The sequence below is a fragment of the Pelophylax lessonae genome (assembly GCF_965119305.1).
Source record: "Pelophylax lessonae genome assembly, chromosome: 13".
Classification (NCBI taxonomy): domain Eukaryota; kingdom Metazoa; phylum Chordata; class Amphibia; order Anura; family Ranidae; genus Pelophylax; species Pelophylax lessonae.
Genome location: NC_138780.1, coordinates 192,782,166 through 192,793,790, shown reverse-complemented (window position 1 = coordinate 192,793,790; position 11,625 = coordinate 192,782,166). Strand labels below are relative to the sequence as shown.

Sequence of the window (11,625 nt, the reverse complement as noted above, 5' to 3'; positions counted from 1 at the left end):
TACAGGGGAGTATAGAAGCAGAAAACGCCCCTAACAACAGCGTTAAAAACGTCCAATGTGCAGGAACCCTGAATGTATTTTGATATTCTAACCATGGGTGCTCAACTTGTGGCCCTCCAACTGTTGCGAAACTACAAGTCCCATGAGGCATTGCAAGGTTGACAGTTACAAGTATGACTCCCAAAGGAAACGGCACGACGGGGCTTTTAGGCCCCTTTGACACGGGCTTTCCGATCAGATCCGCCTGTCAGTTTTTCAGGCGGACCTGATCGGATGATCCATGCAGCAGCAGAAGTCTGCGGAGAAATGTCCACTGAAACCTGCTGCTCTCCGATCCGGTCCATTAAATCCGGACGGATGGAAACCCTTTTTTCCATCTGTCTGGAGGTTTGGATCGGATGAAAACAGACAGGCGGTTCCATTTTCATCCGATCTCCCATAGAGGAGAGCGGGGATCTGACAGCTCCGTCTCTACAAAGTAAGTGGAGACGGAGCCGTCATCTGCCTGCTCAGAGGGGATCGGCGGATCGATCCCCACTGAGCAAAACTGAGTCCGCCGAGCGCACCGCCCGTGTGAAAGAGGCCTAAGTTACGCTGCGCAACAACTGGAGGGCCTGCAGGTTGAGCACCCATGTAAATAAGCACCGGATGATTTTAACATTGGGCTGGAATTCCACCTTAAGCAGTGTCTGCCCCCTAGTGTTCATAAGCAGATAACACATGACAAGAAAAGACAGCACACACGTCGGATTCAGTTAAACTTTACTGTAGATGTCAGACAAAAATCATACCAATGATAACTGCATTAGTGCAGTCATGTTAACCTCACAGTTCTATATTACACACAGCGTTGGACCTCAAACAATAGAGGCAATCTCAATGACGCAGTCAGAGGGGCCTGGATGGAGAAGTTCGAACCGATATTCGATGAAGACCTGGAGCATAAATTCTACTGGAAGCAGCATAAATGTATTTTTAGTCTGTTTGTCAGATTTTACAGATTTGTCTATTTTTATAGCTTTGCTTCAACATTACAACCTTTCATGTCAAGCATTTATGAATGGGGGCGGGGGGGGGGGGGGGGTGCAAATTTAGGGAAAACTGCAATTACTTTTCTTTTTAAAGGCCCCGTATCCTCACTGCTATACAAGCAGATTTCAACAAAATAACATACATGGCAAACAAATAACACAACTCTGCTTGTGACCCAAAACCCCACAAATGTTGTAGGGCTGAACAGGACTTTCTCCATTAAAAAATTACAAAAATAGATAAAAAAAAAAAAAAAAAAATCCTAAAGAAGCAGCGTTGATGGTCGGGTGATGGTGGGGGTTCGAAGGTATAAAAGGTTTTGTTTTTTTTCCAGTAATCTCTGATCAGACGATGGCATACTGGGAATACAAGAGTTCACGGATTTTGTAAAAGTCCTCACAGATGCACCCCTCTAAGCCGATGCGTCCCGTCTCCGTCTGCAAAGTAACAAAATGGATAAAATGTAAACATTTTTTTTTTTTTTTAACAGATTTAATGATTAAAAAATTTGAGGCGCAATATATTTTTTCTTGCACATGCAGGTCTTTTCACCCTCCCACACGCTGTCCCCACCATGACGTGGCTCTGTACCCATGTGATCGGCTGTGTCCAATCATGGCCGGTCACATGTAAAACAGGAAAGTGCCATTTATCAGCTCTCCTTGCCTCACACTGACAGTGTGTGAGGCAAGGAGAGCCGATCAGCGGCATCTCCTCACAGGGGAGATCTGTACAGGTAATCAGTGCCCTGATTATCAGTGCAGCCCCAGAAGTACCCAGCAGTGACACCAATCAGTGCACATCAGTGTTGCCAATCCATGCCGCCTGTGCCCACCAGTGCCACCTATCTGTGCCCATCAGTGCCACATATTAGTGCGGCCTCATCAGTGCCACCGATCTGTGCCCATCAGTGCCACATATTAGTGTGGCCTCATCAGTGCCACCTATCTGTGCCCATTAGTGCCACATATTAGTGCTGCCTCATCAGTGCCGCCTTACTGTGCCCATCAGTGCCACATATTAGTGCTGCCTCATCAGTGCCGCCTATTTGTGCCCATCAGTGCCACATATTAGTGCGGCCTCATCAGTGCCACCTATCTGTGCCCATCAGTGCCACATATTAGTGTGGCCTCATCAGTGCCACCTATCTGTGCCCATTAGTGCCACATATTAGTGCTGCCTCATCAGTGCCGCCTTACTGTGCCCATCAGTGCCACATATTAGTGTTGCCTCATCAGTGCCACCTATTAGAGCCGCCTATCTGTGCCCATCATTGACACATTAGTGCTGCCTCATCATTGCCACCTATGTGTGCCGCCTCATTAGCACCCATCAGTAGAGAAAAATTACTTATTTACAAAATTTACTGAAACTAAGAAAAAAAATCGATGTTGTGTTGAGTAAATGGGCGTTCTTGTCAAACCAATCTCTTAACATTCTACGAGGAGGTGAGCTGTGAGCTAGATAGGGGCAGACCAGTGGATGTGGTGTACTTGGATTTCGCTAGGGCGTTTGATACAGTTCCCCACAAGCGCTTAATTTATAAAATAAGGTCTGCAGGTATCGACAGCAGGGTTTGCTCTTGGATACAGAACTGGCTAAAAGGCCGTGTCCAAAGGGTGGTAATAAACAGCGCATACTCAGACTGGTCTGAGGTGGTAAGTGGGGTCCCCCAAGGCTCAGTCTTGGGACCAACCTTGTTCAATGTATTCATAAACAGCATTGAGGACGGGATCAGTAGTTCTATATCAGTTTTTGCAGATGACACAAAATTGGCCAGGGCAATAACTACACAGCATGAAGCAGATATCCTACAGAATGACCTGGACAAAATAACAGAGTGGGCAACGACATGGCAAATGAGGTTTAATGTGGAGAAGTGTAAGGTTTTGCACTTGGGGACTAAAAACATAAAAACACAATACACGTTAGGAGGGGAACCCTTGGGGGAATCAAAAATGGAGAAAGATCTGGGAGTCTTGGTTGATGATAGATTAGGCAACAGCATGCAATGTCAAGCGGCAGCTGCCAAAGCCAGCAGAATATTGGCATGCATAAAGAAAGGGATGTATTCCAGAGATAAAACTATAATCCTTTCACTTTATAAAACTCTGGTCCGACCGCATCTGGAGTATTCTGTCCAGTTCTGGTCGCCAGTCCTCAGGAGGAATGTGTTGGAGCTAGAGAAAGTCCAGAGAAGGGCAACTAAACTGATTAGGGGGTTGGAGGACCTTACCTATGAAGAGCGGCTGCAATCGCTCGATTTATTCTCCCTGGAGAAGAGACCCCTGAGAGGGGACATGATAGCAATTTATAAATATCTTAATGGGGATCTCAGCTTAGAAAAAAAGCTGTTCATTCGAAGGAATTGCATGAGGACAAGAGGACATACAATGCGATTAGAGGAGAAGCATTTTAACCTCAGGCAACGTGGGGGGTTCTTTACTGTTAGGGCTACAAGATTGTGGAATTCTCTACCACAAGAGGTGGTTTCTGCGGGTAGTATGGTGGCTTTCATAAGACTCTTAGACTTACATCTCAAGGATCAGGAGATTAAAGGCTATGTTAGATGATTACAGTCACACACACCTACACAGGTTGAACTGGATGGACTATTGTCTTTATTCAACCTCACCTACTATGTAACTATGTAACTAAATAGATACCAAACCTGTCAAAACTCAACATTGTGTGCACTCAGGAAATGATCACAAGTGTTGACACCTAAAATTTTTCATAAGAAACCCTTTGAAAGCCTTTACAGGTTATCAGTGTAGAGTTAAAGCGTTTGTTACCCTAAAAAAAAAGAAGCATGGTATAAAGTACAGTGCTGTGTAATTTGGTCTCCTGTATCACATAAAAAAACAGGCTGATCCTGCAAGTTTCTGCCCCCACCCCCCCTCTGTATACTGACCACAGTTCATCATGGCTGCTGAGCCCTGACAACCGTGGTCAGTGTACGTGCCTTCGTCATCCGCAGCCCTGTTCTCTGCTCTCCTGTGTCCTCCTCCCTGCCTGTCAGCTCTTACCAATCCCACCCCACCTTCCTGCTGCTGTAATACCTTCAGACCTCACACACAACCCCCTCTGTTATAAAGCCTCCTATGCTGCAGTGTATGTCCTTTGTAAAAAAAATGCCTATTTCTACCTGAATTTACAGCACAGATCGGCGGTCACGTGACTCCTCGAGGCTCTCCTCCTCCCCAGCTGAAATCCCGGCTCTCTCCTCCTGACTGACGTCAGCGGGGGAATCTCGGCCCCTGCCACTCTAGCTGACAGATCGGGAGAAGGAGCCTCGAGGAGTCAGGTGACCGCCGATCTGCGCTGTAAATTCAGGTAGAAATAGGCATCTTTTTTACAAAGGACATACACTGCAGCATAGGAGGCTTTTATAACAGAGGGGATTGTGTGTAGTTTATGAAGTGGCTCAAAAAACACTTTAATTGTCCTATGGCCCTAGGATTATTATTCTAACTCTGATTGCAGGGATACCTCTCATGTGGTGGTGCAATCACTGTCTACATGTGCATGCAGGGCCTACACACGTTAAAACTTATCTGTATGTGCGGGGCGTATGCGCAGCTAAATTCTTTTCTCTTTTACTATTCCTAATTTTTTTTTTTTTTTTAGACCCCCAATATTTCCCCTGCCCTCCAAAGCAGCTGATTAAGCACAGGTTGTACTTGATTAGCTGCTTTCCTGGCTGTAACAGACAGGAAATGACAACTCTGAAGTGGTTGTCGCTTCTGGCTTAATTTGTCACAAAGATTGGGGACCGGATTTTCCTCCATCTTCTATGTGTGAAGGGATCCCACATACTGCTGTGGGAGCTAAGCCTGATGGAAGCATCAGGAGGTATTATTTCTGCTGCAGCCATGAAGCTAAAGCATTGTGCCCGTGCAATGTGTACACCTCCAGCTGCTGCCCATGCAATGTGTACACCTCCAGCCGCTGCCTCTGTAGCTAAAGGGGGAGCGGTTGGGAGGCGGTAAAAACGTGTCAATGTGCAGGTATGTGAATGGACCTTTAGATTCCTGTAGTGTTGCATTTGAGGAACATCTAGTCCTAATGATGGGGGCAATCTTCTATGGTAGGAACGCTACACACTGCCAAACTGTACCGGACACCACAGGCAGATGGCGCTGCCACTCACCCTGCGAACAGCCACCAAGTTGTTACAGACGAGGACGCCTCCCACAAATTCTGCCTGGATTCCTTCCCGGAGCAGGACCTGCTTGAAATCGGATAATCTCGGTTCGTTCATGAACACAGACTGATGTCCGGGAACCTGACAGACAAATAAATTCCAGGTCAGTCACAGACTTCAATATATTATTTTTATTTAAAAACAAAATTCCTTAATTTTTGCATTTTTGTAGATTGCAGAAAAAAAAAAAAGATACAGAACAAAGCAACACAACCTACAGTATTCAAAGGCACCGAAATGACCTCTAAGGCTTCAAGTGAAGTAGATACAGTGCCTTGCAAAAAGTATTCAGACCCCTTGAAATTTGCAACATTTTATCATGTTACAGCCAAAAACAAAATGTATTTTATTGGGATATTATGTCATAGACCAGGGATCTTCAAACTACGGCCCTCCAGCTGTTGTGAAACTACACATCCCATGAGGCATTGTAAAACTCTGACATTCACAGACATGACTAGGCATGATGGGAATTGTAGTTCCTTAACAACTGGAGGGCCATAGTTTGAAGACCCCTGTGATAGACCGACACAAAGTGACACATAATTGTGAAGTGGAAGAAAAATGATAAAATGGTTTTCAAAATTTTCTAAAAATAAATCTGTGAAAAGTGTGGCTGCATTTGTATACACCCCCCTGAGTCAATACTTTGTAGAACCGCCTTTCCCTACAATTACAGCAGCAAGTCTTTTTGGTGATGTCTCTACCAGCTTTGTATATCTATAGCAGGGATCCTTTAACTAAGGCCCTCCAGCTGTTGTGGAACTACACATCCCATGAGGCATTGTAAAACTCTGACATTCACAGACATGACTAGGCATGATGGGAATTGTAGTTCCTTAACAACTGGAGGGCCATAGTTTGAAGGCCCCTGATCTAAAGAGTGACATTTTTGCTCATTCTTCTGTACAAAATATCTCAAGCTCTATCAGATTGGATGGAGAGCGTCTGTAAACAGCAATTTTCAAGTCTTGCCACAGATTCTCAATTGGATTTAGGTCTGGACTGTGAATGGGCCATTCTAACACATGAATATGCTTTGATGTAAACCATTCTATTGTAGCTCTGGCTGGATGTTTCGGGTCGTTGTCCTGCTGGAAGATGAACCTCCCCCCAGTCTCAAGTCTTTTGCAGACTCTAACAAGTTTTCCTCTAAGATTGCCCTGTATTTGGTTCCATCCATCTTCCCATCAACTCTGACCAGCTTCCCTGTCCCTGCTGAAGAAAAGCATCCCCACAACATGATGCTGCCACCACCATGTTTCACAGTGGGGATGGTGTGTTCAGGGTGATGTGCAGTGTTAGTGTTCCCCCACACAAAGCGTTTTGCTTTTAGGCCAAAAAGTTAAATTTTGGTCTCATCTGATCAGAGCACCTTCCTCCACATGTTTTCTGTGTCCCCCACATGGCTTCTCCCAAACTGCAAACGGGACTTCTTATGGCTTTCTTTCACCAATGGCTTTCTTCTTCTCACTCTTCCATAAAGGGCAGATTTGTGGAGTGCATGACTAATAGTTGTCCTGTGGACAGATTCTCCCTCCTGAGCTGTGGATCTCTGCAGCTCCTCCAGAGTTACCATGGGCCTCTTGGCTGCTTTTCTGATTAACCCCTTAGGCTTTAGGGGGTTGTACCAGGGTGATGCCTGCCACCAGCCTCATATGTCACAAGGCTGGGAGATCTGCCCTATGTATTGTTTACTGTATGCACTTATAGAAATTGTTTACCGTTGCATATTTGCACAAGCAATTTGATGCACATATTTTATTGAATTTTTAAATATATTTTTTATATGAATTAGGATTTAAATGAAGTTTTGAAAGTATTAGAACATATAGCACATATGTATATTGTCAGCAAGCGCTGTAGGTAGCCCCTATTATAGTGGCTATATCCATTCATCTATCATCTTGTCCTCAGCAGCTGCACATTACTTTAATTTTTATCACCACACTAAATCACAGTCCGCATTGGCGCGGGGGATATACCACAAGTATGTTTTTTTTGACACTTTTTACACAATGCAGAGGATTAATCACTTAAGTTACACAGTGAGTAGAACAAGCGTGCTATTCTGCATCTATAGACAGATTTTACTGTTGTGGGTTTAGTAACACTTTAAAGCGGAGTTTCGGCCTCGGAGGTGAAATTTAGATAATACCCCCGGGACAGTCAGGGCTAGTACATTATATAATGGATAGCCTCTAAACTGTCCCGGGTTGCACTTACCTTTTAGAAGAAATACTTACCTTGAAAATTTCTTCTCCAGCGCTGCCATTCTTCGTCCCAGAATGCCCTGCACCGGCCCGCTCGTCACTTCCGGGACATGTGCGTCATCCCTGCACAGCTTCTGAGCATGCAGGGAATGACGCGCCTGCACCGGAACTGACGAGCGGGGCCGGTGCAGGCGCATTGACTCCTAGGAGCGATGAGGTTCAGCTCCCAGGATTTATCGCAAACATGAAGAGACGGCGCGGGCCGTGGCCGCAGAGGGAGGAAGTAGAAGGAAGGTAAGTATACTTTCTTAAAAAAAACAAGGTAAGAAAAGAAAAAAAAAATTCGGGAGCATCCATTTGTTTTTCAGGGCATTTACAGCAAGCGGATGGGCCAAAGTTGTTTTTTTGAGCCCGGAACTCCGCTTTAACCTCTTGCGACCAGTCACTGAGACTGTACTGCGGCAAAGTGGCTCGATTCCGTCCAGCGACGTAGACTTACCCTCCCCCTGTAAGCGGTGCTTGCGCGCCGCCGGAGGCGCGCTCCCGCTGTTTTCAGTCACAGCGGGAGTCGGGCCAGGGGAGGAGCGGCGGCGATCGCCGCTGCTCTTCCCCGATCGTCAGGGAATCGAGTTTGGAGATCCGCCCGCTTGTGTAAACAGAGCGGGCGGATCTCCTAAGTGACAAGGAGTGACAGATTGCAGGGTTCAGCATAGCTGACCATGCGATCTGTCCTTGTGTCACACAGTCCCCTCCCCCCACACACGTCAGTAAGCACCAGGCATACATTAACCCCTACCTCTCCAATAAAGTTAACCCCTTCCCTGCCAGTGTCATTTTTACAGTAACAGTGCATATTTATAGCACTGATTACTGCAGTAATGTCACTGGTACCCCCAAAAGTGTCAAAAATGTCAGTCAAGGGTCCGATCTGTCCGCCTCAATGTCGCAGTCCCGCAAAAAAAAAAGTCACAGATCGCCGCCATTACGCGTTAAAAAAAAAAAAAAAAACAAAAATGACAGAAATCTTTCCCTTAATTAATAAACGCAATAACTTTTGCGCAAACCAATCAAAATACGCTTATTGTGATTTTTTTTTACCAAACATAGGTAACAGAAAACAAATTGGCCAAAAATTCAAAAAAATTTAGATTTTTACATTTTTTTGGGGGGAATTTCATATAAAAAAAAAAGTGAAAAATATTGTTGTTTTTTCAAAATAAACGCTCTTTTTTTTGTTTATAGCGCAAAAAGTAAAAATCGCACAGGTGATCAAATACGACCAAAAGAAAGCTCCGTTTGTGGGAAAAAAAGGACGTAAATTTCGTTTGGGTACGGCGTCGCACGTCTGCGCAATTGTCAGGTAAAGTCGCACAGCGCCGAATCGCAAAAAGTGGCCTGGACGTAAGACAGCAAAATCCTCCGGTGGTAAAGTGGTTAAGTTGTGCTTTAACGCTGTATAAACTATTACGTGAAGCAGGAGCTCCCTCTAATGGTCACATAAAAATAAGACACTGCACACCTCAGTACTCGTCAAGGGCTCCAACGTGGGGATGACCTCGGTTTCCTCAGTAAACTCTTTGTCATCATCTCCAAACAGGCTCTTTATAACTTTCTGCTGAGCGATGGTGCTGGCGTCCACTGGCGGTACATCTACTTGCATCTCGTTGTCTTCCCCTTCCTCTTTCAACTCTCCTTCCTCCAAGATGACTCCGGTGTCGACCTTGGACACCCGCATGTCCAGCATGCCATCAATCCAGGCGAGCTCTGTGTCTTTAGCTTTGCAGAACTTGAGAGAGCTGACCAGGGAGTCTTTTAACCTGACCTGTACAAGAAGCAGGAAAAACCTCAACAATAAAGAATTTCAGGAGCACCCCAACATCCATTAGTAAGCTACAAAGAAAACATATATGCAATTTAGCTTGGTGGAACACTATGGGTTTGATTTACTAAAACTGGAGAGTGCAAAATCTGGTGCAGATGTGCATGGTAACCAATCAGCTTTCAACAGCAGCTTGTCAAGCTTTGACAAAAAAACCTGGAAGCTGATTGTTTTTTCTATGTTTTCAGTTTTAGTAAATCAACATCTATGTCTAGCTTCCATATCTTATTTTTTTAATACTAGAATTGTACCTGATAATTACAGTAGTAAACAGAGCCACACTGCCATCTACAGGCCGCAAAGGTCACTATAAGTTGTCTTTCATGCAATTACCTGGTAAATGTGCGTTTCGCTAGTGGCATCCACAGTCTCGTGAAGTTTTGGGGTGTAAACTTTTATGTCTTTGCCTGCAAAAGCTCTGCAGGCTTCTGCAAGGTCCTGGCTGGCGTCGGGGGGCCCATGGACAATTATCAGCTGTCTAGGTTTCATCTGGTTAATGATCTTCTTGATGGAGTCACCGTCAGACCGCCCCTCATAGTCGATGTATGTGACTCGGGCCCTGGGAATTAAACAAGCTTGCAGTTAATGTAAATCAGAACCCGAGTTAGGTTTTGCACAGCTACAGTGGGGAAAATAATTATTCGACCCCCTCCAGATTTTGTAAGTTTGTCCACTTACAAAGAAATGAAGGGTCTATAATTTTTATCATAGGTGTATTTTAAATGATAGAGACAGAATATCAACCAAAAATCCAGAAAAAACACATGATACAAATGTTATAAATTGAATTGCAGTTCAGTGAGTAAAATTAATATCCCCAAGCAAAACAGGACTTAGTAGTTGGTGGAGAAACCCTGGTTGGCAAGCACAGAGGTCAGATATTTCTTGTAGTTAGTGACCAAGTTTGCACACATCTCAGGAGGGATTTTGGTCCACTCTTCTTTACAGATCATCTCTAAATCTTTAAGGTTTCTCGGCTGTCGCTTGGCAACTCAAAGTTTCAGCTCCTTACATAAATTTTTAATAGGATTAAGGTCTGGAGACTGGCTAGGCCACTCCATTACCTTATTGTGCTTCTTCTTGAGCCACTCCTTTGTTGCCTTGGCCGTATGCTTTGGGTCATTGTGATGCTGGAAGACCCATCCACGACCCCTCTTCAGTGTTCTGGCTGAGGGAATAAGGTTCTCATACAATATTTTACAATACATGGCCCCATCATCCATTGGCCCAATGCGGTAGAGTCGGTCTGTACCTTTAGCATAGAAACAGCCCCAAAGTATCATGTTTCCACCTCAGTGCTTGACTGTAGGGATGGTGTTCTTAGGCTCATAGTCAGCATTTTACTTTCTCCAAACACGGCGAGTTGAGTTAATGCCAAAGAGCTCAATTTTGGTCTTATCTGACCACAGCACTTTCTCCCAATCCTTCTCCGAGTCATTTAGATGTTCATTGGCATGACTGTACATGTGCCTTCTTGAGGAGGGGGGACTCGTTGTGTTTGGAGGAAGAAAAATGCTGACTACGACCACTATGAGTGGTGGTGGTGATCAGCGACTTATAATGGGATTGCAATACTGTGGTGAGTAATTGACACTAACTCACGCTGAGGGGGAACTGACTAACAGCCACTAACAATAAATGACACTAATACAGTGATAATACTATACACGGTCACTGTACTAATGACACTGGCTGGGAAGGGGTTAACATCTTGGGTAATCAAGGGGTCAAATGTGTGCCTAACAATGTGTATGAATACAAAGGGGATGTGATCTGGATCTAACATCAAAGTGGTATGCCTCCATCTCAATATGCATACCAATGTGTAGTGCATGCTGATTTCTGCTAAAGATCCCTGTGTTTCTTACCCCTGCAAAGATTACTACTAAAAAGGTCCACTAAACAAAGCAGGGATAAGAAACAGAGAGATCATTCCCTCTGTACAGAGCTCTGTGCTGATTGTCAACACAGAGCTCTGGGCTGTGATTGGAAACAGCCTATCAGCAGGTCCCAGCCATGAATCATTGGCCGGGACCTGCTGACAGACTCCCGCTGTGTACGCGTGCGCCCTAAAACCGGAAACGGGCAGCGACATATCAGTACTTCGCTTGGCCTGTACGGGCGGGCAGTCTGCAAGTGGTTAAAAAAAAAATGCTGTGGTCCTGTGGGGGGGGGGGTGGGGGTTATGGTATGCGGCCCGGTGTGGTCCGGGTGGGGGGGGTGTATGGTGCGGTCCGTCTGCCGCCCCCTGGCCCATGGAGCACCAGCCGCCACTGCTTAAAATGCTCATGTGA

The 11,625-nt window shown here is 45.2% G+C and overlaps 1 protein-coding gene across 1 annotated transcript in view; it reads right to left on the bottom strand.

Moving 5' to 3' along the window:
* Positions 1 to 1,332: 1,332 nt before the first annotated feature.
* The window catches only part of CPSF2 (cleavage and polyadenylation specific factor 2), a 35,973-nt gene continuing 25,680 nt past the window's right edge, over positions 1,333 to 11,625 (bottom strand). The window contains exons 12-15 of the mRNA XM_082242874.1: positions 9,665 to 9,890; positions 8,972 to 9,274; positions 5,186 to 5,320; positions 1,333 to 1,469 (exon numbers count right to left, since the gene is read on the bottom strand). Of these exons, the coding sequence (XP_082099000.1) occupies positions 1,377 to 1,469; positions 5,186 to 5,320; positions 8,972 to 9,274; positions 9,665 to 9,890 (757 nt within the window). The 3' untranslated portion in view covers positions 1,333 to 1,376. The remainder of the gene's footprint in view (positions 1,470 to 5,185; positions 5,321 to 8,971; positions 9,275 to 9,664; positions 9,891 to 11,625) is intronic.